General features: G+C 63.0%; 2 protein-coding genes across 2 annotated transcripts in view; one reads left to right on the forward strand and one right to left on the reverse strand.

Moving 5' to 3' along the window:
• FAM53B (family with sequence similarity 53 member B) overlaps nt 1–9,741 on the forward strand; it is a 112,732-nt gene extending 102,991 nt beyond the window's left edge. The window contains exon 5 of the mRNA XM_043475160.1: nt 5,724–9,741. Within this exon, the coding sequence (XP_043331095.1) occupies nt 5,724–6,038 (315 nt within the window). The 3' untranslated portion in view covers nt 6,039–9,741. The remainder of the gene's footprint in view (nt 1–5,723) is intronic.
• A 2,960-nt stretch (nt 9,742–12,701) lies between these two features.
• The window catches only part of LOC122445940 (phospholysine phosphohistidine inorganic pyrophosphate phosphatase), a 120,157-nt gene continuing 108,825 nt past the window's right edge, over nt 12,702–24,033 (reverse strand). Inside the window, exon 7 of the mRNA XM_043475510.1 lies at nt 12,702–13,514. Within this exon, the coding sequence (XP_043331445.1) occupies nt 13,418–13,514 (97 nt within the window). The 3' untranslated portion in view covers nt 12,702–13,417. The remainder of the gene's footprint in view (nt 13,515–24,033) is intronic.

A 24,033-nucleotide genomic window follows, 5' to 3' on the forward strand; every position in this document is an offset into this window, starting at 1 on the left:
TGACAGGGACAGGCTGGGCCCGATGAGCAGGAAGTGGTGCTGGGCTCTGCGTCCTGAGCCCAGAGATGAGACGCCCCGAGCGAGGGGCTGGCTGCATCCACCGCCCTCGGCCACCTCCAGCCAGACCTACAGCTCTGACCCGGGGCAGCCCCACCACCTGACCTGTCAGGCTCTGGGGCTTCCTGTGAGCGACAGTCTAGCCTTCATGCAAAATTCAGATTTACCAAAGATGGATTAAAGATAGGCCCCAAGTAAGCCAGTGTCTTTTTTTTTTCTCTTATCTGAGATAATTAAAAAAACAAAACAGCACCACCCCAGGAAACCGCATGCCTCACCACCGCCTCAGTTGTCTCTATGCCAGCCTCCAGCATAAATGAGACTTAGAAAATTTCCAGGCCGCTAGCCATCCTCACGGCCTGGTGTTTTCCCGACACTTGGAGATTCTGCTCTCGAGAAGGCGTCTGTTTGGGGAGGAAGTGCCCGGAGTCTGCCAGCGCCCAAGCCCAGCTGCTTCAGCAGAAGGGGCCCCTGAGGCTCCAGGAACCCCGGCCGGGCGGGGACCTGGTCTGGCCGAACTGACCGGCTGGTCAGGCTTGTTGGGGTGCCCCTGTTTTCAAGGTGGTTCCCTCAAAATCAGTCACACAAAGAGAGCCAGGAAATTAGATGACCAGGAGGAGCTGGCATAAGGAAAAAGCAAACGTGCCAGGCTGGAAGGCTGGTGTGGAAGAGGGAAGTCGGGGCGCTCTGACACCCTGCTGTCTGAAAAGGGGGAGGCGCCCGTATGCCTTGGGGGACCCGGGTCCTGTCCCAGCACAGTGCAGAGAGGACGTTTTACCTGGGCCCGGGGTGAGGACGCGGGCTGACCCAAGGAGAGGTGCCCTCCCCACGGCTGCTGCTCCCCGGAGATCACGAGGCAGGCTGGTCCTGATGCGTGGACCTGATGGGCTGCCTCGGAGCGCGCCTATTCGGAAAGAATGGCGCTGTTGGTGCGCCGTGGAGAGCAGAGCGCTTCCATCTCCCGTCTGAGGTCGGTCCCATGGAGGCAGGGCTGGAGCGCAGAATCTGGTCCCGGAGACCCAGCAACTCTTGGGAGGAACCTGTAGGAAGTGCAGGAAGCAGCCAGGCCGGCCTCAGCCTGACCCCGGGGAGCACCACCGTGTGAAGAGCACCTGGGGTTGGACGCCCCACTCCCCCCACACCCGGCCCGGGGCTGCTCTGGGACCCGTGTCAGCCCGTTACTGGCCCGGGGGGGCTGCCTCGGGAGGATGGGCCCAGGGGGCCTGTGCCGGCCAGCACATCGGCACTAGGGAGCCGGCTTCTATGGTCGAGGGGATGCCAGCAGCCCCCCTTTGCACCCCTTTTCTGGTAGGACCCTTGCAATGGCCCAGTGGTCAGGCTGGCAAGGACTGTTCCATTTCTGGAGCAAACGAGGCAACTCCAGAGTCGGGTCTGGGTTCTCTGACCCCATCTGCTGCTCCTCCTTCAGGCCATGTGTACCTGAGGCCTTCCTGGTTCCAGGGGTTCAAGGGCAAGTTGGGGCCCAGGAAGATGGGAGGGAGGGAAATAGCCGGTCCTTCTCAGGGCACTGTCTGCTTCGGGCCATGGTGCCCCCATGGCCCGCCTTGCCCTTGGGCCCACGCTGCTGCAGGCTGGCACAGGAAGCCCCGGTCCCTGGGGACAGGATGGGGCTCACGGCCTGAGGCTCGGCTGGGCAGGGGTGGGGCGCGGGAGGCGTGTGCAGGGAGATGGGGCATCTGTTGAGTTCGGGTGAGTCTCCCAAGGGATGGGGGGTTTGGTTTTCAGCTGGCAGCTCAAGGAGGAGTTGCCCTGAGCTGGCGAGGGGCTGTGACCTCTTCGCCCCTTGGCAGGGTGGGCACTTGGGGCTGGGTGTGGCTGGAAGCGCCTTGGGGTGCTCTCCGCCACCCAGGTCTGGTGGGCCTCTGCCTGCAGTGAGGGCTGCCTGGAGTTCCCTAGAGGATACCAGCAAAGATCCACACCAGAGAAGGGGGCCCTTGCTCCTGACTGCAGAGCCTTGGGGAGACTGGCTGGGTGGGTGGGCTGCAACACGGCTGGATAGACCCGAGATACGGCAGATCTGATGGAAGCAGCTTGACTTTCTGGGGCTCCACTCCAAAGTCACTCCAGACTCTTGGACTGGGGTGCTGACGAATGTCTCCAGCCTCTAGCCTAAGGCCACATGGATGGTTCTCTCTGGAGTTTTGTTACCTAGGCAAGCTTGTGCCTAAGTAGGTGGCCCAGGCTACTGGCCCAGGGCTGGGCTTCAAGAGAACAGAGTTTGGCGTAGGGGAACTGTCTGTCCCCGAGCAACCACTTCACGCTGGAATGATGTGTTCACATGGTGCTTTGAACTTGTCCTCGGCTTTGCCACTTTCCTCAGAGGGGTGCCCAGGCCTCTGGCAGGCCCATGCAGCATTCTTCCTTGGGCGCTGAGATCTCGGGGAGCGTGAGCTGCCGGGAGAGGCTGGGTGGGACCCGGCGCCCAGAGCCTGGTAGGCATGGCACCACGCCCTGGATGTTGGCATAGGACGGGCTCTGCTGGGTTGGAGCCTGGGCAGGACACATAACTGCCCCATTGTGATGGTCACATTCCTCCGCGGCAGGTGGGGCATGCCACCGGCTGGGACGCTCTGCAGAGGGGTCTAGGTTTTCACCGTGGCTGCAACAGCTGAATTTTGTCAACAGTGTTTTCAAGGTGACACTGGCTCTGTGGCCAAGGAGGCGGTGCCTTTGAGGACTTTCAGAGGGTGGGGTCGGGGCATCCCGGGGTTTGCTGTGACAACAGTCACCAACCAAACCTTGCAGCTTCTTGTCCTGCCTCAAAGCAGAAAGGAGCCAGTTATTCCAGACAGCCGGGACGGCGGGTTGGAGGGGCGGGTAGCTCGCGTGCCCTTGGTCCACCCCTTGTTTGGCCCAGAGGCTGGAGGGTCTTGTCTGAAGTCGTCAGGCCTGTGTGTGGCAGAGCCTAGGGCTGTAACCGCAGCCTCTCTGACCTCAGCCCTCTCCCGCGCACGCTCGAGGCAGAAGCCGCATCTCAGAAAGGCTGCAGCAAACCAGGGTCCCCAGTACCCTGCTGCTGGCGTGGCTGCTGCGGAACACGATTCGTGCCCAGACGCGCCGTCACCGCTGCTGTGAAGTCAGGTGCCCCCCACCCCATCTCCCCCCCCACCCCGTCTCCCCGCCCCCCACCCCCGCCTCCTGCACCTTCCTCAGCACCCGGGGTCCGGCTGCTCGGCAGGCAGGATGCTCGGGAGGAGTTCCGGAAGACCCCGCTCTCGTGGTACAGCTCCCAGGAAGCAGGGAGGCCCGCTCAGGTCCTGCACACGGAGGGGAGCGTCGTGGCCGTTCCCCCAGGGCTGCGAGCCCCAGGATCTCAGCCTCACCTGTGACCCACTCACAGCACACCGGGCCCACAGCTGACGCCACTGTCTATAACTGGACTCACATGGCCACTCACCACCACGCCTCCACTCCGCCGCATACACAGGAAGAGAGACCGTCCGGCCACGCGGGACGTTTAGATCTGGCTCTCCTGGGGGCAAGAGACCGCCCGGCCGCGCGGGGGGTTTAGATCTGGCTCTCCTGGGCCTCCTTGCGGAGTCTGTGGCCCGATGTCCCTGCCTGGGCTGGGCCGGCTTCCCTCCCTTCTCTTGCCCCCACCTGGTTCTCCTCTTGTCCCGGCTCAGGTCTGGGCCCGTCCACAGGGTGGCTGGGAGGTGGAGAGGCCTCAGGGGCCTCCCAGCTGGGGCTTCTCCCCAGGTCTGTGTTCTGACCCCAGGGACATGAAGGATCTTGGGGGCCGTTTTGCACGAGGAGCTGTCTCCCAGCAGCAGAGCAAACGTGCCCGGTGAGGACTAGCGCCCTCTGAGCCCCACGCAGCCCAGCAGGGGCACTGTGCCCCTAGGCTGGCTCCTACCGCGGTCAGGGCCAGCATCGCAGGTCTAATGGGTGGCCTGGCTCTTCTCTCCTCAATCCCCCCGCACCCCCCAGCCTGCCTTTCTCAGTTAATCAAAAGATCCCAGGGCAAGCAGACCCACTAGAACGGGTTGCTCCATGGCGCGGGCGGGAGCAAGGTGAGTGTGCACAGCGGGCCCGCCACCTTCCTCCAAAGAGAGTGCCTTTTCTTTTCCGTTTGCCCAGCCTGCTTCAGCAGCTCGTGCGCCATGACAGCCGGTGGTCGTCTTTATTTCAAAGCAACACACGAACACTGCTGCCTGCGAATGAACCAGGGCCCTCGGGGACAGGCTTGTGACCTCGGCATCTGCTGGCGGGCGGTGCTCCCCACGCCCCCCACCTCCCAAAGCCCGGGTTCCCCCCAACTGCTGCCTCCGACACACCTCCCTTTCTGTCTCGTCCCCAGGAAGGGGCTGGGTTGCCTCTGGTCCTGTCCGGGTCTCGTGCTCAGCTGTGAAAGCAGGCCTGTAGCTGAACCCACTTGTGTGTGGTGCCGGCTGCCCCCTCTTGTGAGTGGGTGGGGTCGCATCCAAGCTGTGCTTGCCTCGGGCGGGCCCGGAGCTGCCTCCTCCAGGCCGGCCACATGCAGAGGCAGAGCTTGGCGGGCACGGAGCTCTTGGCTCTTGCTGGGGCCTCAGATGGCCCTGCGGGACAGTTAGGGACCTCCTCTCACAGAGGAGGCTGCTGAGGCCTAAGGGTGGCTGGGGGGAGGTCTGCCCGCAACCCCCAGCTGTGAGCCCGACCCTGCCCCCAGCGGGGCTGCAACATCCACCACCCGAGGGCCTGGGAGCCCAGGGCCCCATGTGGAACCGGCCCCCTGGGTGACCGCCACATGCCCCATGTGAATGTCAACCCCACCCTCCCGGCCCATGTCCCGTCCGCACCACGGCGAGAGGGTGGCGTGGCCCCCTGCGCCCCATCTGTGCGCCAGCGCTGCCTGGCAGCATCTCCCTCTGCGTCAGTATACCCACTCCTGCCGGGTTCTTCCAACGGCTCAAGAGCCTCCCTCGGCCCAAAAAGACATGCTTTACGGAACCAGCCTCACGGGGAATTTGGGTCACTCCCTTCTTTTCAGTGAAACGGTGTGATGAGGCACATTTGTGTCGCTGCGTCCGAACTGTTTCCTTGCGATACAAATCCCAGAGGTGAAACTGCCACTCTGGTTTTTCAGGAAGGTTGTGCTGAAGGCCTCTGAGCCTGCCCCCCACACTCCCTACTGCAGCACCACCATCCCACACCACCCCAGAACTGGATGTTAGGAAGTTTGTGCTCTTTGCCAGTTTGTAGGTGAATAACTGCACTTTGAGACTTCCCTGGTGGCTCAAGACAGTAAAGCATCTGCCTACAATGCGGGAGGCCCGGATTCAACCCCCAGGTCGGGGAGATCTCCTGGAGGAGGAAATGGCAACCCACTCCAGTATTCTTGCCTGTAAAATCCCATGGACGGAGGAGCTTGGTGGGCTACAGTCCATGGGATCTCAAAGAATCGGACACGACTGAGCGACTTCACTCACTCACTCAACTGCATTTTGTGTCTCTTGATTAACATGGTCTTCACTGACCAGGGGTAGCTCTCCGTGAGTTACCAGCAGCACCTCTGTCCTTGCGCATGTTGGGGAGGGCCTTCCATCGCCTGGGGGGCCCACCACCAGGTGGCCCCCCAGGGGTCTCGGCTGGGCCGGGTGGGGCATTCGGTCCTTGGATTCCGCAGCACTGCGACCCCGAGTGACCTGTGTCTGTCTCCCCCACAGAACTGTCAGACCTTCAGCAGTCTCAGCTGCCTGAACACGGGGACGGAGGACCGGAGCGCCCACAGCCCCTTCGCCCTGCACATTGGCACCACCAGGCCCTGGGCCGCCCTGCTCTCGGCCCCCAGCGCAGGGGGCAGGACGCCCGCCGGGACCCCGGTCCCCGAGCCTCTGCCCTCCTCCCTGGACGACCCGCTGGCCTGCCGGGAGGAACCGTGCTGCGAGGAGCCGGGCACAGCCTGGCGGGACCGCAGGGCCCGCAGCAGCCCCTGTTCCCTGGACGGCGAGCTGGACATCGAGCAGATAGAGAACAACTGAGGGGCCGCGGGCCCTGGCCCGGGGCAGGGGGCGGGAAGGGGCGTTCGAATCGACGGGCCTCCTCCTGCCCACCCCCAGGTGCAGCGGTGGGCCCTCCAGGGAGCCCCACCCCCGGGCCTGATCCGAGCTTCCTGGGAGGCGGGTGTTAGGGCCCAGGAGCAGCCCACCGCCTCCCCGAGACGCTGTCCTGCCTGCGGGGGTCCGGGCTGCCCCCACTCCCCGCCCCGCAGTGCAGCATCTCAGCCTTTCACCAGCATGGCAGCCCACGGAACCGCGGGGGCCAGGATGGAAGCTTCTCGGCCTCGGTCTCTTGCACCCCCTTCATTTGTGGCACATCGATGGGCACGGCGCCCCAGCCTTGCCCGCTGGGCAGTCTCTCGGCGTCTGCGCAGGGCCGGGGTTTCTGCCTGAGGTCTGCGTGCTGGCGTCACCGGCCCGCCCGCCCTCCCGCTCTCAGGTTCGGGCTGGGGCCGGCCCTGCAGCGCCCTCCTCCCCTCGAGTGTGTATTCCGTGCCTTCTCTCCCAGGTCTCCCGCTCAGGCTCGGGAAGGCGGGGGAGGCTTCCTCGGTCGTTAACACCAGAACCGTTCGGCCTTAATTCCTGGTGCAGGCGATGGGGCCCTGCCTGCTGGGTGGACTCCTGGGGTCCAGGGAACACCTCGGTGGGGGTTGCTCATTAGAGGCCCGTCCAGTGGGGCAGAGGTGGCAGAGCCGTGAGCCCCTCCCGTGGCGTGGAGGTCCCAGCCCTGGGCTCTTGGCTGCTCCCGGGGGAGGCTGAAGTTGGCAGGGTCAGCAGCTGGCAGCCACTGTCCACGACTGCCCTGCCACTGAGCAATGAGCTCAGTGGACTCCGGCGAGTGGAGAGACGTCCCCAGAGGAGGGCGGCCTCAGGGACAAGGGTCCTGTGCAGGTGCGCACACCCAGGCCCTGCACACGTTCCGGGGCCAGAGGGTGCCTGCTGGCCGCTCTGAGCCTGGCCATCTGCCAAGCACAGCCTCGTTGGTTGGGGGGGGTTTGGGGGGTGTCGCCTCCCTGCTGCTGCCCCAACCACAAGCACAGAGTGGGGTGCCCACACGCCCTCCTTGGCTCCCAGCGCCCCAGCAGAGAACCCACCCCGGTCCACGAGGAGCCCCGACCCCTTGAGGCTTCCTTCCCGGTCCGCTCCTCTCCAGCCCCACTTTGCAGACGCACCCCGCAGGCTCCGGGTCCCCCAGAATCCGGCTTTCAGCAGCTCGGCATCTTCCACAGACAGCAGCAGTGGGGTCACCTTATGAGCAAAGTGGCTCCTTTTCCCACAAGGCTCAGTCCATCCACGCCTTCCCCTGCAGTCCGCTGCTGCGCAACAGAGGCACTCCGGGGGTCCCTTTGGTCCCGCTCACCTTCTGCTGACGGCAGAACCCTCAGGGCTTGCAGGGGCTGAGGGCACGCGGTTCTTTCTCTTTCCGCTGAAGAGAGACCAGGTTTGGGAAAACTTGAGTTTAACCTTTACTTCTGGACATCCGAAGTGTGGTGGCTCAAGTTCTCATTTAGAGTTGGCTCTTCTTAAAAATCAACTGTTTAAGATGCTTGCAGAAAACCCCAACTCCATCCCCCGCCCCCCTCCCCCGAGATGGTGTCAGAAGCCGCAGGTTGTAGAGCATTGTGGGTGTCTGGGCACTGAGCAGGTCCCGCCAAAGGGACAGCTCCCCTGGGGAGCCAGACCAGGCGGCTCGTCGTCTTTGAGCTGATCCAGGGGAGCCCGAAGCGTCCAGCAGCGGGTGCGTGGACGGGAGAGGACGTGCTGAGCCTCCTGGCCTCAGGGAGCCTGGGTGGGAGGCATGATACCTGACCCACACCAAGAGGGGCCACAGCGGGCATGTAACCTGGACAGCAGTCCTTCCCCCGGACGCCCTTCCTCCAGGCCAGGAGGGGAGGCATGTGGTGGTGGGTGTTGCAGGGCTGTAGTACATGTGGCCCCCTCGGACCCTGCCAGCCACCCCCCACCCCTTCTCAGGCCTGGTGGCAGGGAAGGATGAGCCATGGCCCCACTCACCCCGTCTCCCTGTGGGCTGGTCCTGGGACCCACACGGCAGAAGGGCTCACAGCCCAGAACAGGGTTTAGCCCTTCCCAGCCTTCTCAGGCCTCTCTTGGCCGAAACTGCCCCTACAGAAGCTCCCTGCCCAAGCCCACAACAGCAGCATGGAGGGGAGAGGATGACCAGTGACCCCTCAGAGAAAGAGTCAGCTGTGGGGTGGCTTCATGTCCATCTTCCCATCGAAGAGAGCAACTCCCATCTGTCCATAGGAGGTGCCGCCCGAGGCCAGTCTCTGGGCTCTGCTCCCCTGGCAACAGGACTCCTGGTCTTGAAGGGAGACTCCTTCTGACCATCCTGGGGTGCGGGGTGGGGGGCTGTCCCTAGGAGGGGCAGCAGGCCGGCTGGTGCCACCTCCCCGGCCCCAAACCTCACTTCTGCCAGGACCTTGCCTTGTGCAGCCCATGAACTCCTGCCTGTACGGGGGAACCGAGGAAATTCAGAGCCAGGAGGGAGGGCTGTGCCAGGCTGTCCACCTGCCCTGGGGGCCCGGAAGGACAAGAGCAGGGTCGTGCATTTGCAGGGTGGGGGGGCTTCCTGTCGGGACGACCCCCGCTAAAGCCACCGGACTAACAGGGGCCGCTGCCCGTCGGGGCCGGGCCGGGCCGGGCGTCGGAGCGGCAGCCTCAGCGTTTACATTACCGCAAACCCTCTTGCCTTACTTGCAGTGGAGGCCAGGGCCATGCAGAGCCCGCGGGCAGACACGGCTCCCAGGCCCCTGGAGAGCTCGTGCGGATTTTCACTCTCAGAAAGCCTTACTTTTCAACAAAATTTTTGTAGCAGGAAAAGTTTTGTGAATTTGTATACGCCGAAAGAAATTTTAAAATAAAATGAAAAGTCCACCTTAGAAAGCAAACGAACCCATGGTCCACAGGGGGCCCCAGAGCAAGGTGGGGGGTGGGGGCGGCCTGTGCGTCTCCCCACGTTCCGGCTGGCGCTGCTCGAGCCTCCAGCCCACGCGCTGGACGGACGCCCCGCCACGGGCTCAAGTCTCCTGCGCCCTGGCCTGGAGGCGGGTCATCTGCACGATGACCGCGTCTGGTGGTACCCGCACCCCAGCTCTGGGAGCAGCAACCCGGCCAGGGCCAGCGCCTTCATGTAGGCGATGGTGTCGCCACTTGCTGCAGCCTCATGGGTGGCCGGACCCCTCCCACTGGCGCCTCTTTAAAGAGAAAAGAAGAGAAAAAGATTTAATAAAAATAAAAAAAAAAAAAAAAACCCAGACCGCAGCAGAGATCTTATACCTAGCTAGAATAGCCCGACCTTCTAGCATAGTCTCTTTGGCAAAGAAATTGTGTCCCAGTGTGGGGGCCCACGTCCAGGGGCCCACGTCCCAGGGGCAGGTGCCCGCGGGTTGGCCGTCTCCAGGGTCACATGCGCTTTCCCAGCAGCACCCATCGGCGCCCTGGAGCTTCAGGAAGCGTGGCGGCCGGAACACGGGCCGCGTCGGGCCTGGCCCCTGACCGGGCGACGCACTGTGTGGGGACGGTGCTGGGTCTGCCCCCCATCGCCACCCACCGCAGCCCGCCCTCCGCGCAGGCCACGGCTGTCTTGCACTAGGGCCGCTCTAGTCTCTCAGGAATCTGCTTGTTACTTTTACTGTGTAAATAAAGCTTCCTGGTTCAGTACCCAGCTGTTGGGAGCCGGCTCTGTGCTTTCTGTTGGCGGGGTGGTGACGGGTCAGAGGGTCGCGCCTCTGCTCTGGGCTGGCACAGGCAGAGCCTGGGGCCTTTCTGTCCCTTCCGAGCCCCAGGGTCAGATCTGTAAAGTGGGGGAGAGCTGACATCTCAATGCTCTCAAAAGCCTCCAGTGCAGGAGGCTGTGAGTGACTGTGACGGGAGGGCTGGCCACGGCCATGGCTGCGACCCTGGGCCCCACCCCCCAACCCCGCTCCGGGGCAGTTATTAGAGTACGTGTGTGTTCTGGGCGGACCCCTGCTCCTCACTCCAGCCAGGAGCCAGGGACCCCCCCTACCCTCTTTAATCCCCAAGTCAGGAGCAGTGAGGGACCCCTGCTTGTCACAGGGCCGTCGTGAGCATGTCAGCTCAGCCCCCAGCAGCACCCAGGCCAGGCCATGCGGCCCGGACGCTAGAGGGGGCCTGGCCCGGAAGTCCTGCTGGGTGCAGGGCCCCCTGCCCACGAGGGTACCCTGGGAGGCGACGCAGGCCGGGCCCTCCCTGCCCCGCAGAGGATGCTCAGCTCAGATCTGTGCTGCTTGTGCCAGGGGGTCAGCAGTGCACACAGCTCAGCCCAGAGTGGGCTCCTGTGCCTGGCCCCCAAGTCACCGACCCTTTGCTCACCAAGCTCAGGAGACCATGATGCTTGCAGCCTTGAGTTCAGGCTTACGGAGGCTTGTGTAATTTCTGAGAATCCAGGGTTGGCCCACGTCCTCTGACTGCAGAGGCTATGCCTAGAGATCTATTAGGTCCTAAGAACGCCCCCCACCCTGGGAATGAGCCACCAGGCATCCCACTCAGACTCTCCTTGTTTTCTGTTTAGCAGCTCTTCCTTTTTCAAACAGGCCCATGAACGTGCAGTTCACAAAGCAGGTGAGACAAGGCTGAGGCTGGGGGTGGGAGGAGCCCCATGTCCTCCCCTGGCAGCCTGTAGCCCCAAGGCCAGGGGCCCAGGGACCCTGCCACATGCTCCCCATGACTGGCAGAGGAGGCTCCCCCAGAGTGGCCCTAGACAGACCTATGGCCCTAAGAGCTCCTTACCTGCCCAGCTTAGGCCACGTCCGTGGCAGGGCTCGAGTCTGGTTGCAGCATATCCCAGCTCAGCACCCCCCATGGAGCCTCCCCGGGGGTGGGGGCGGTGGGGGATGCCGCCTTGAGCACAAGCTCTAGGGCATGCAGCTCAAATGCCCTGTTGTTGGGTCTGGCCCCGCAGAGGGCCACCCGCGGCCAACAGGGGCACCGTCCATGGCCCACCAGGACGTAGGTTGCCTCTGAGCAACCTCCTCCCGTGCAGACAGGGCTTCTAACACTCCTGGGGCTTAAGTGAGGGAATCAACACCCAAAAAAACCCCAGGACCACCCTCCACGTACGGTGCGATCCCAACTGTTGAAACATTTATCTTCACGTGGAGCAGGGTGGAAGGAAAAGCACCCTAATGTTAACAGCGGTCGGGCTCTGAGAGGCTCTGGTTCCTGTCTGAACTTTTCTGTTGATGTTCCTACAATGACACATGTTGCTTTTATCATCTTATGTGTTAATTGCTCAGTTGTGTCTGACTGTTTGTGACCCCATGGACTGTAGCCCTCCAGGCTCCTCTATCCATGGTATTCTCCAGGCAAGAATACTGGAGTGGGTTGCCATTTCTGACTCCAGGGGATCTTCCTGACCCAGGGATGGAACTTGGGTCTCCCGCATTGCAGGCAGATTCTTTACCGTCTCTTCAGTTCACTCAGTCGTGTCTGACTCTTTGCGACCCCATGGACTGCAGCTGCCAGGCCTCCCTGTCCATCTCCAACTCCCAGAGTTTACTCAAACTCACGTCCATTGAGTCGGTGATGCCATCCAACCATCTCATCCTCTGTCGTCCCCTTCTCCTCCTGCCCTCAATCTTTCCCAGCATCAGGGTCTTGGACTTCCCTGGTGGCTCAGCTGGTAAAGAATCTGCCTCAGTTTCCTTACCTGTAAAAGGGGGAGGTGACAGTGTCCGCTTCGCTGAACCCACAGCTCGGGGTGGGGGGTGGTATGTTCTCTGCCCAAAGCAGGGGTCTGCGGCTGCTATCCCTCTGACACCCTCTATGTCCCACTCCTGGGCAGCGGCTTGCAAAGCGGGAACCACCAGCCGCCTTTCTCCAGAGCCCCATTACCCTGGCTGCAGGCCCCTGCCAAGGACAGTGGGCAAGGGTGGCCCATGAAAAAGGGCAAGATGAAAAAAGCGAACAAGCCAAACGGGAGGCTGCGGGCCTGCTCCCTCACAGTCACCCTCTGAGCCCCGGTGAATCGCAGCCACCTCGTGCCTGCCTACGGCCCCCAGGTCATCGCCTAAAGAGCTGGAATTAGGGACCCCCTCCAGGGGCAGAGCATCTGCATATTTCCCAGCTAATAAGCCAAACGCCCCACCTCCCTCACAAGCCAACACCACCAGCCTGACCAGTGGCCTCTCATCTCCATGAGAAGACCCAGCACCATCTTTCTTTCCAATCCTGATTTAACAGGCCAGGGGACTCGGATTCAGGCAGAGCATTTTATCATCAGCTGCCTTTGTTTAATGGGAGTCCTGTTCTGGAGGATTCGTGAGTTCTTTTATGAAAAGTCTCCCAAGATTTGTCAGTGGCTTCTGGATGGATTTGGGGAGAAACAGAGCAGTCAAGTTATCCGTCCTGCTGACTGATTCTGCAACCTGAAACCTGGGCAGTGGGTGAATTTGGAAAGCCTGCAGCTCACCACCCTGAGCGGAGGCCCACACTTGCCCCGTCCACCTGGTCCCCATGGGGCCTCAGTGTCCCCCCTCTGCTGAATGAAGGGCTTGAGGCAGGCAAGGTGTCTCGGGGCGCTGGCCCTCTGACATATAGGGGTTCAAGTTCAGGGTGGGGTCAGGGATGGTCCCCCCAGCCCCGAGCAGTTAGAGCCTGAGTCACTGCAGGTCAGGGCAGAGTTTATTTCACCATTAATTTCCTGGGGGTGACAAGTCTACAGAGTTAAGGCTCCAGAAGGTACCTTCCACCCACAACCTGGCATCCAGAGGTTACAGTTCTCGCGCTGAAGGACGGCAGAGTGGCCCTGGGAGCCACTCCGTTGTGGCTCCAGAGGTGATGGGATGGGGAGGGGGGCTGCATAGTTTGGGAGGTGCGCGGGGAGCGCTGAGTGCCCACTCTGACACCAGGTGGGGGCCGGAGCCACTGGGGAGGCTGGCTCCACTCTGCCTGCAAGGACAGTGCCCGGGAGACCCCCGCTTCCTCCAGGCGCCTCCCTAAAGCTCAGGTACTGTTCACTAAAAGACAGTGGGCAAACGCCTGAGTCCAATCAGGTAGCACATTTAAAGGACGTGGTGTGAATGGGGAGAGGGTGGGTGTGAGCATTCAACAAGTCTTCCCACCTCTCGACTTCCAGAGGGACAGATAGGGGACGGGCCATGAGTGGGGATCACCCTCCCCCCAGGAGGCTAGGAGATGTGTCTGGGGAGGGCGAGGGGAGAAGAGGGTCGGTAGAGGGAGACAGAGGGGCTGGTGGCTCAGGGGCCCAGAACTGCCTGGCTGGCACCCTCTCGCCTGCCCGTCCAGGGCCGAGGGCAGCACTCTGGGTGGCCCGGGCACGGGGCAGGGTGGCAGGAGGCGGGGCCCTCCCAGAAGGCCCGTCACTTGTCCGCGTGCTGCAGCAGCAGGTCCACGGCCTCTGCGAGGTTGTCCACGTATCCATCAGCCTTGACTTCCGGATGGTGCTCGTCGCTGGGCCTGGAGGGCAGGACAGTGGGTGAGCCGGTCAGTAACCCCGAGGTGACCCTCTGCGGCCACTGCCTTCCCAGCATCCAGCACAGGCCTGGCTTCGCCCTTGGGAGGCTTCCAGGCCCTTCTGCGTGTCCCATCAGGCCAGGCTGGCCTTGGCTGGTGCAGTCCCCATCCTCCCCACGCCCCAGTCCCAGCCACCCCCACTCAGAAGCACCCAGGTCTCCCTCCACCTGGACCCTGAGCCCCTCCTGTGGGCAGATTGCTCAGAGCCCCGCAGCAGAGTGGCAAGGTACAGGGAAGACAGTGAGTTCAGTGGGTGCGTGGGGGGCAGCATCACAGTGGGGGGCCGGAGGGTGGGGGTGGCAGGGAGGCAGGACCCGCGGGGATGTCCCCGGCCCTGCTGGCCCCTGGGCTGGCCTCATGCTTGGCCGACGTGCGTGAGGCTGCAGCTCTGCCCTGCACGGAAGCGCCCTTACGGGTTTCCCTCGGCAGAGGGCAGCCTCAAGGCCCGGCTCGCCAGGGGGTGCCCAGCCCCCTCCATGAGGAGGCTGTCGGGGGAGGGGGATGTCTTCAGGCCATGCCCGCCCAGGTGCTGACACCCTGTGTGCCCTCTTTGTGCGCCCCCCCAAGGTCAGATCCCTGACCCTTCTCTCCACCGCGATGGGGGGCGGGCAGGGCATCCTCAAAGCAGAGCAGAACCTCTCTCGGCAAACACCTGCCCTGAGTCCTCATCCCCGATCCTCACCGGGGCAGCTGCCACAGGACTGCCCGCCTTGGACCTTCGCCAGCCCCCAGGCCAGGTTCACTATCCAGTTGAACCAACTCCACCCCGAGGGGGAACAAGAAATTGGCCCATGAAAGAAGATGCTTCTTAATGAGATCCTAGGCGGGCCCACGCAGCATACGGTACAAGCAGAGATGGGTACGCGGCTAATTATGCTTAATTACATATCATTTGAATTCAAGAATCCATTAAAAGAAAGGATTGCATTAGCAGCTGGCCGCTGTTTGCCAACACACAGAGTAAATCGTGGACTTTCATGTCGTAATTACGTGACGCTGCCGTGGGCTGCGGCTGGCTCTCGGGGGGCCCCCACTCTGGGCCCGCCCACCCTGAGGCTGCTACGCCTGGCCGAACTGGTCTGGAGAAGACCGCAGGCCATGCCAGCCGGTGACCTGTGACCCTCAGGGCCTCAAAGAGGTCACACTACAGAAGCTGAACCAAGAAGCCCAGCAGAGACGTGCCCTTTGGCAGAGGGAACAGAAGCAGAGGGTGATGGACAAAGGGGCAAAGAGACACCCCTGGCCTCTGAGCAGGCCCTGCTCGGACAGGGCTGGACATGCCGGGGAGGACGGGGGGAGGCGGGAGGACGGAGAGGCGGGAGGAGGGGAAGTGGGAGGAAGGGGAGAGGCAGGAGGATGGGGAGGCGGGAGGACGGGAAGGCGGGAGGACGGAGAGGTGGGAGGAAGGGAGGTGGGAGGATGGAGAGGCGGGAGGACAGGGAGGCGGGAGGATTGGGAGGTGGGCACAGCTGGGCGGGAGGACTGGGAGGCGGGAGGACTGGGAGGTGGGAGGATTGGGAGGTGGGCACAGCTGGGCGGGAGGACTGGGAGGCGGGAGGACTGGGAGGTGGGAGGATTGGGAGGCAGAAGGACTGGGAGGCAGGAGGAAGGGGAGAGGTGGGAGGACTGGGAGGTAGGAGGACTAGGAGGCAGGCACAGCTAGGTGGGAGGACTGGGAGGCGGGAGGAAGGGGAGAGGCGGGAGGACTGGGAGGTGGGAGGACGAGGAGGTGGGAGGACTGGGAGGCAGAAGGACTGGGAGGCAGGAGGAAGGGAGAGGCGGATGGACGGGGAGGCAGGAGGACTGGGAGGTGGGAGGATGGGGAGGCGGGAGGACTGAGACAGGAGCGGAGAAGAGACTGACGGGCAGACAAAGGGACACACATACCCAGGAAAAGAGGACGAGGAGGGAGGAAAGAGAAACTGAGTCAGAGAGGGAGAGAAAACAGAGGAAAGAAGGGGGGAGGCAGCAGGGGGCAGAGAGACCCTCGGGGTGGGGAGCAGAGAGAGACAGATGGAGGGAGGAACCTAAGAAAGAGAAGCAGAATTCAGAAACACGGGGGAGCAGACACCAGTCTCCCTGAGCACCTCCCCTCCATGGGGATGCAGGAGAGGTCCCCTCTGTACCTCGAGGCTCGGCTGGGGCCCCCATGGGGGTCACGACTGCAACAACCCTCCCACCAACAACCTCCTCCTGAGTGGGGGCCGCCCCAGGCCCATGGAGGGCGGGCTGCCTGCTCTGTCCCCAACCGGTGTCTCTTCACTTCCCGAAGCCTCGGTTTCCTCATCCGTAAGGTGGGCGTGTGGCCTGGCGCTCACGGTCACCGAGAATGAAGCGCCTGGCACCTCGCCTGCACGCGGGGGGCCCTCGAGGGGAGGCTGTCTTTGGCTGCTCAGCCTTTGCCCTCTGCCCTCCCAGGGCTCATGGTCCAGTCCCACATTCAAAGTCGTGACCAGGGCTGAGGACGCAAGAACAGGGTGTGGGGTCTGAGGGAATTTAGGAGGGGATATGTAATCTGCCTGCCAATGCAGGAGACGTAAGAGACGCGGGTTCGATCCCTGGGTCACGAATATCCCCTGGAGGAGGGCATGGCAACCCGCTCCAGTGTTCTTGCCTGCAGGATCCCACGGACAGAGGAGCCTGGCGGGCTACGGCCCGTAGAGTCTCAGAGAGCCGGACACGACTGAAGCGACTTAGCACAGTACAGAATGGGGGATCAGGGAAGCTTCTAGAAGGGGCATTAGGCTAGATCCGGGCCCCTGCCATCCACGTGAGCGTGGCCCTCAGGTCCTTCTCTGAAGTTGGAGGCAGGGGGCGGTTCCCTGGGTGGCTGTGTGGCTCAGGGGAGGGGGTGCCTCTGTCCTCCCGGGCTCCTGTGTGGGGGCGGTGGCCAGGAGTCTCTGGTTGAGTGTGATCCTGGGGACCCATGCAGATCCTTTCTCTCCTCGCCAGCTCCCACCTCTCCCTGGGTAAACGCCGCTGTGGCTCCCTACTGCCCACGTCACAGCCCAGCTCCTCAGCAGAGCAGACAAGTCTGTCCTAACGGGGTGTCCTGCCAGTCACCCAGCATCCAGGGCCCACCCCTCTTCAGACAGTCCATGCTCCCCCGCACCTCTGTCCACACTACGTCCCGGGATGGCGTGATCACCGGGTCCTGCTCTACCCGCAAACTCCTACTCATCCTTCAAAGCCTCACCCACCTGCTCCCATCTCCAACTCTATGCTTGGTAGCAAGCTGCTCTCTTTTCTGAGCACCCAGAACTTGCCCCCCACCCCCAACTCCCATACATACCATGCTGGCCGAGCACCAGCTGACCTGGGCTTTCTAGAAGGAGGCACCGGGCTTCCTGCCCCGGTGACCACCCACACGGGCCACACAGGCACCCAGGACGTGTCTGCCGACCAGTAGATGAACAAAGGCCCCCACCCAGCGGGGCACTGCCTGTTAAATTATTCCGCCCCCTCACGCCCCGTGAGCGAGGGAAGGAGGCAACGACAGAGGCCAAGAACAAGGCTAATCTGTGTCGGCCTGGACAGCGTCACAGGGCCCATCTTTGTACCGGCCCACCGAAAATGGCAGCTGGATGCCCAGCAGAGGAGCCCAGCAAGGAGAAGTCGCCATGCTCCCCTCCCCTCCTCCCTTGCTCCACTGACCAAGGGGACCTCCCTGCGACATTCTCGAGGACACAGGGCCACCCGCCCCCACCCTCCCTCCGCCCCAGCCCGGGTCTGCTCCAGGACAGGGCCGGGCAGAGACCAGAGGCCACGGCGCTGCCCGTACGGGGCGCAGTGTGCGTCCTCCTCCGGATGGTTTTGGAAGCGCCGGCCGCACCCTGGGTGGCCAAGGGCCGGGCACTGGGGTGGGCCGGCCGGCCACGTGGATTCAGGGAACTGGGCCCTGGCTCCAGGGCGAGTGACCCAGCCAAGGCTGACGCCAACTCGGGGCTGTGCTGACGAAGCTGGAAGAAAAGGGCAGAGAGGGCTTCGATTTGTGGGCCGGAGGTGACGAGGCGGGGCTAAGGGTGTCTTTCCAGCTGAGCCGCCAGAGTCCAAGACCCAGGGGCCTGAGTGCCTGTTCCTGAGATGGTACAGGCCAGCACGTGGCCTGCTGCAGATGCCAGGGGATGGATGCCGGGACCTGCTTCCACCTGCCCTTGTCCACTCTCTTCTGAGGGTGATGAGATTCCCATCACCGGCCATGGTCGAAAGATGGATGGGGCTTCCCACAGTCCACCTGCTGGCCCAGGACGCTCGCTGTCCAGACGGCAGTTTGCTAGGATCCAGAGGGGCAAGCCAGTGATCCCCTGTCTGCGCCAGCTGCTGGCAGGTGTGACCTCGTGGTGGGGTGGCCCGGGAGGGTGCTCCTGGCCACAGATCTCAGAGGTGGGATGGGGTGGGGCGGGTGGGGCGGGCTCAGACCCAGGCTGTTACCCCAGGTGCCTCCGGGAACCTCTGGTTTAGTCCTGCTGCAGACGGAGACACCTAGGCAGGAGCCGGTCTCTGCCGAGCCCTGCTTCACATGGGAAGTCTGACCCCAGTCCCTGCTTGCAAGGAAGCCACCTCGGAGATGAGGACCCCAGCCCTCTGTCGTCCTGCCTGGACTGGTCGTGGGCTCCAGGCGTGGATCCCTGGCCTCACTCGGAAACCTGCCTCAGGCCTGCGTCCCGGAGCCTCACCCACCAGACAGACCCTCCGCCCCCCACTACCCGCCCTCCGTCTCACCTGTTTGGGCCCAGCCTCGGTGGATCAGGGCAGCCTGGAGCACCCCCGAGCCCCTCCTCCCGCCCCTCCCTTCATCACCCAACCCGCTCATGCAGACGGCGGGGCAGGGGGGGCCCTCTGGACACCTTAAAATCACATGGTGGGTAAAATACTGAAATAAAAACCCAGGCCGAAGCTAGCTCTGGCCTCAGGCCGGGCCCTCTGAGGACCTCCCGGGGCTCCCTGGCCTGGAAGGGGACGGGGACACACTTCTGGCTGAGCCTCCCTTGAGGTCAGACCTCTGCTGCGGGGTCGGAGCGGGGCGGGGGCACGCCGCAGGGGCTCCCTTTCCTGGCAGGCGCCTGGGCCTCCCCCGTCCGTCTGGCTGTCTGCTCCTCTGTAACGGGCAATGGGGTAGGGGTGGGGAGGGAAAGCTTCCCCCAGGTACCCCCTCCCCATGGAGGCTTTGTGCAAATGAGAAAAGAGGTGTGCCCAGGTGAGCCAGGCCCCTCGGGGACCCGACTGTGGAGCCCGGAGCTGACATCACGGGGGAGGCGGCAGCGGCACAGCAGGGCGGCTGCCTCCCCTCCCCCTCCCTGCAGCCTCTGCTGGTAGGAGGATCTAAAGATGGGGGAGGGTCCTGGGCCCACCAGCTGGGAGACGCACCCTCTGTGCCTGTGCACATGTGGGCCACGGCGGGGGCGGGGGAGGCGCACGGGTGCCTCCAGAGAAAGAGAGGGTCACATCTGTGTCTAGCACCTTGCAGCCTCGGCCATTCCCCGGACCCCCCGTCTCCTTCAGGCAGGTGGCGCCCCAGTGCCCAGAACCCCACTCAGGATGGCCGAGCCATCCTCCAGCTGGGAAGGACTAGGAGACTCTCCCACCAGGAAGAGGCACTTGCTGGACCCGGTGTGTGAACTGAGGCCTTAGAGGAACCTGCCGCAGACTCGAGGGCCCACCCCACCTGCAGGCAGGTTCCGGGATGCAGGCAAAGCTCACCGGGCTGGGGGGATGGGTGAGCCACAGACACTGCACCACACGGCCCGGGGGACAGCTGGGCACTGGATCCGCGGCTGCTGCAGGCGGGCTTCGAGGAGTGTCTCCCACGTTCCCTGCACGATGCCCCACAGTGGGCACCGGGATGGCCTGTTCTAGAGATGACCACACAGACCCGTGATGGGGGGGGAGCCTGCCCACAGTCACAGGCAGTGAATGGCAGCACTCGGACCTCAATCCTGTGCGTCTGGATTTAAACCCGGGCTCTCTCTCTAGTGATCCTGCCCTTGACACACGGGACAGACTGTGCATCTGGGAATCACTGATGTGCTGGCTGACTTCCGGCCAGGCCGAGAGCCCCGTGGGCAGGGGTACACCCCTGCCTCTGGCTCAGCCCCTGGCTGGAGGCGGGCCCCAGGATGTGTCTGCTACCTTTGACTAACGCCCCGAGGACAGCAAGGTGTTTGTGAGATACCAAAGAGGGAAAGAAAGGCACGGTCCAGCCTGGAGCTGCAGAGCACCTCCCCCTCCCCCTCCCCTCCAAGGCAGACCCCCGGAACACCTGATCTGGGCCCTGGGGGCCCCGGCACCCAGGCCAGGTGTGTTTCACCCAGGAGGAACCAGGCAGAGGGCAGTGGGGGCCCGAGCCGTGGACCCTGGCATCCGCCCTGGGGCTCCTCTGCCCGCAGGAAGGAAACGGGCCTGTTTATGCGTGTTTCAGCCTGGTGGCACCTTGTCAACCAGAACTGACCCGATGCGCTAGCTATTTCCTGCGAGGTTCTCCCTGCCCATCGGCTGCGGGCACCTGGGGTGCTGAGAGCCGAGTTGGGGCGTGCAGACGGGAGTGGTTGGTGCCACACGGCCGCCCGCCGGCCCATTCGCAGACTCGAGAGACTTCCTCACGCTGACGAACGAGGTCCCTTGAATCGCCAACCCTGGCTGGAGCCCCTGCCTCGGCCTTTGCCCGATGCATATGCTCAGCGAGGCCAGGGTCACAAACCAGGGAACCGCTGGATGTGTCTGGGTGGGGCCCACATAAGAGTTTTTCGAGAACAGGAGCTGGAAATTTGACTTTGTTTGAAAATCTGAAAGATTCAGTAACACCGGGCTGAGGATTCCATAGGCAAAAGCCAGCGGATACCGTGGGGCAGCCACTCCCTTGAATGGGGCGAGCGGCTTCTACTTTACCACACTCCCCACCGTTCTCTACCGTATCCCCATTCTTAGACCAGGCCCAGTCCCCTCCACCACATTTCCTGCCTGCCCCTGCGGGTCTCTGAATTTGCGGCCCTGCCCCAGGACATCATTGGCTTTCCGGGACTCATTTCTCAGGGAATAAGCCACCTCCTCCAGGAAGCCTTCCCTGAAGCCTTGCCCCTGGCCCTCGCCTCAGTTAGGTGCCCCTTCGGCGCTCTGTGGTCAACCTGTGTTGACCCCACTGGAGCACTGGTCACTCTGCTGCACTTGTCTGGTTGCCTGGGTGACGCTCCCTCCAAATCACGAACTCCCTGAGGTCAGAGGCATCCCCGTGGTGGCTGTCTGCTGGGAGCTGGCAGAGACAGGAACAATCAGCCAACTGCCGAGCAGACGAGCAAGGGGCCTCCTTCCTTCTGACCATCGGGAGCTGCGTGTCCTCACCGGAGCCTGAGCTGCCTAGAAACCTGGGCGTGGGGGCTAGTCCGTCCCCAAGGCCATGGGGCAGGAAGGCAGGTGTCTGAGGCTCTGGGCCCAGAAGCCCCACCTGGCCTCACTGTCCTGCCCCTCCCGTGGGGCACACGCAGTCTGGATCCTCACCCTGATGGGGAGGCCCACTGCCCAGCCCCTAGCATCAAGCCAAAGGAGAGAGCTCCTTTCTGGAGAACTGCTCACCAGAATGAAACCCTCGCCCGCAAACCCAGGCTCTCAGAAGCATGAACGCGTCACCATGAACGCGACACTGATTGTGGCCAGGGTCACTGAACCCGAAGAGGCAAGCCCCCTGCGCCCACCCAGACCTGCGGGGCTCTGCGCCTTCACGCTCAGCAGGCTCCAACACCCGAGAGTGCCCACACTGCAGGCATGCGTGTCGGACGCAGAGGCTCACAGAAGCTGGGCGCTGCACCCACGAGGGGTCCGAGGCGTCGGGCAGGCGCCATCGCCCTGTGCTTCCCCCCTCCCAGCAAGTCTAAATCCAGTCTCCTTCACGTGGCCCACCAGGCCACCCCAGAGCCCACCAGCCACCCCCCGTAAACCCCCATCTCGGGTGTCCATACGCTCACGTTCCCCAACTGTCCATGTCACTGCCTAGAACACCCTCTCACACCTCCTCCTCTTTGTAAGGCCTGACTCAGAAAGAACCCCCCCCACCCGCCACCATGGTCTCCAGGACCCATCCTACCCCCTGGATGAAAGAATGAACCCACACAGCCTCAGAGACACAGGGAACCCAGTTGGGACCTTTGAGAGTCATGGGAAGAGCACCCCAAAGTGGGTGGCTCTGTCAGCTGAGCAGGCAGAGCTCCTTGGCACACGGGGGAACCCCCAGGGCACCCCAAGTTAGGCCTGAGTGGTTAGCCATCACACACACCCCCTGTGACTCCCACACGTTGTCAAACAGAGAGGGTGGTTTCTCTCTCCTTTCCCCTTTTCTGTTCCCAGAAGACATGTCAGGTCTGGCCCTAGAGGCCCCTAATTCACAACCACACCTCGGCCAGGGCAGGGGAGCGCGGGGGGGTGCCTGCTGGGCTGGGCAGAGGGTGCCTGACCCGGGCTTTTGGGCTGGCCCGGACTGCTGTGTGGCCTTGAGGAAAGACCCCCTCCCAGGGCCGTGGGGGAGAGGCAGGCGGAAGACGCGTGGAGGGCGGGCACAGCACACGCGTGGTCTGGGTGGGTGGCTGGCCAGCACGCGCTGGACAGGGCTGGGTGAAGAGCCCTCACGGGCTGCTCTGACCCGAGGGGAGGGGCAGAGCCCATAAGGTGGGCGCGAGATGCTCACGTTGGGCTCAGTGTCTGGAGAGCAGGTGCCACCTGCGGAGAAGGTCCCAAGGACCACGGATCTCGAGGTGGGGGGCTTCCCCAAGGCACGGCCTGGCCGCAGGGGACAAGCGCCGCACTCCTGCTCAGCAGGGCCGAGGCCAAGCTTGCAGAGACGCTGGGTGACTGTGCCCGGGGACCCTAGGACTCCTCGGGGAAGGAAGGGGGAGCCCCTGGGGGAGGCTGAACCAGCCAGTGCCTGGAAGCCCTGCCCTCGGGGCCCACGTCTCCAAGCTGACGGGATGCTCGGTTCATAATATTGTTCGTAATAGTGACAGTCACTGAGGCCCTCTCCCCGGGGCCCTCGCGTGGGAACGTACAGTGCAGCAGCCCGGGAGGCAGGCACTGCCGCCCCTACCTCACAGCTGACACAGTGGAGGCTCAGAGAGGGTAAGTGGCCTGCCTGAGGTCACACAGCGGTGCTGGGAGGGCCCTCTGCCTTCCTTCCCAACCTGCCGGAAGCACTGTCCAAGCCCCACCAGGAGCCACGGGGCTGGGCTAGCAGGTGGTGGGCAGAGGAGACCCGTTCGGCAGAGGAGACCCTGACAGCTGTTCAGAGGGTTTTGATAAAAACATGGGCAACACCTGGTGTGTGTTCAGATTAAAGCCAGCTGGCCCAGCCCCTTCGATGGGCTCTCCGACGGCCGAATCTCCCGAGAGGTCACTCTGTGCCCCAGGGGCACACACAGGGGTACTTACTCCCTGCCTCCCCCCGACACACGCCGCCTGTCCCCTCCTCTGGAGGCTAGACCGGGCCAGCGAGACTCACGGCGAGCACAGCTGGCCCTTGGCTCTGGTTCCCACAAGGTGGTCCTTGATGGACAGCGCCCATACCCCACTCCCCTTGAGAGGTGAGGATGTCGAGACTTGGGATGGGTGAGGAGGAACTTGCCCAGAGCCCATGCAGGAGCAGGGCTTGAACTTGGAAGCCCTGTCCCGTCCGTTAGCTCAGGAGGGAAGTCTTTGCAGGCGATCAGCCGGGCTGAGCCTCCCGGGTGCTGCCTGGGGACCAGCGTGCAGAGCGCTCACTCCGTAGAGCGTGAAGTCTCATCAGCTCCATGCGCGTCCCCGCTCCGGGGGCTCACATGGGAGACTTTACCTACTTTGTTGCGTGCGTGCCACTTCAAAGGGTTAAAACTGGAACCTCAGAAACCAGGAGGCCCAGCGGCCAAAGGCAGCTCGAGGTGCTCACGAGCATCAAAGCCAGCAGGGTTAGGTGAATTCAGGGCAGGACACCCTGCACGCCCACCAGAATGGCCAGAGGGACAGCAGGGAGGGTTGGCAGGACACGAGCAGGGGGCGCTTCTCACCAGCAAGGGACGTATGAACGGGTGCGGCATCCAGAAAACGCTTGGCAGACACAGCATCTCCTAACGCTAAACACACGAATTCCACCGTGGGTGTGTGCCTGAGGGAAATGAGCCCACGTCCACCAAGAGACGTGGACACGAACATTCCATCGGCCCCGTGCAGAGCGACCCCGAGCAAGAAACAACCCAAGTGTCCCTCAATCGCAGAATGAAGAACTGTGGGCCAATCATACAGTGAAACAACACACACCAGTGAGAAAGACCAGGCTCCCGAAACACAGGACAACATGTATGAAATAAAGGGTTGGTTTTTTTTTTTTAATTGTCCCAGGCAAACTAGAAAGACACACAGTGACGTTTAGGACAGCGCCAGAAACCAAGTTTGAACCAAAAAATGTAGGAACTTCCCAGGTGGTCCAGAGGCTAAGACGCCACGCTCCCAA

Source organism: Cervus canadensis, chromosome 8 (genome assembly GCF_019320065.1).
Source record: "Cervus canadensis isolate Bull #8, Minnesota chromosome 8, ASM1932006v1, whole genome shotgun sequence".
In the NCBI taxonomy this organism is placed as follows: Eukaryota; Metazoa; Chordata; class Mammalia; order Artiodactyla; family Cervidae; genus Cervus; species Cervus canadensis.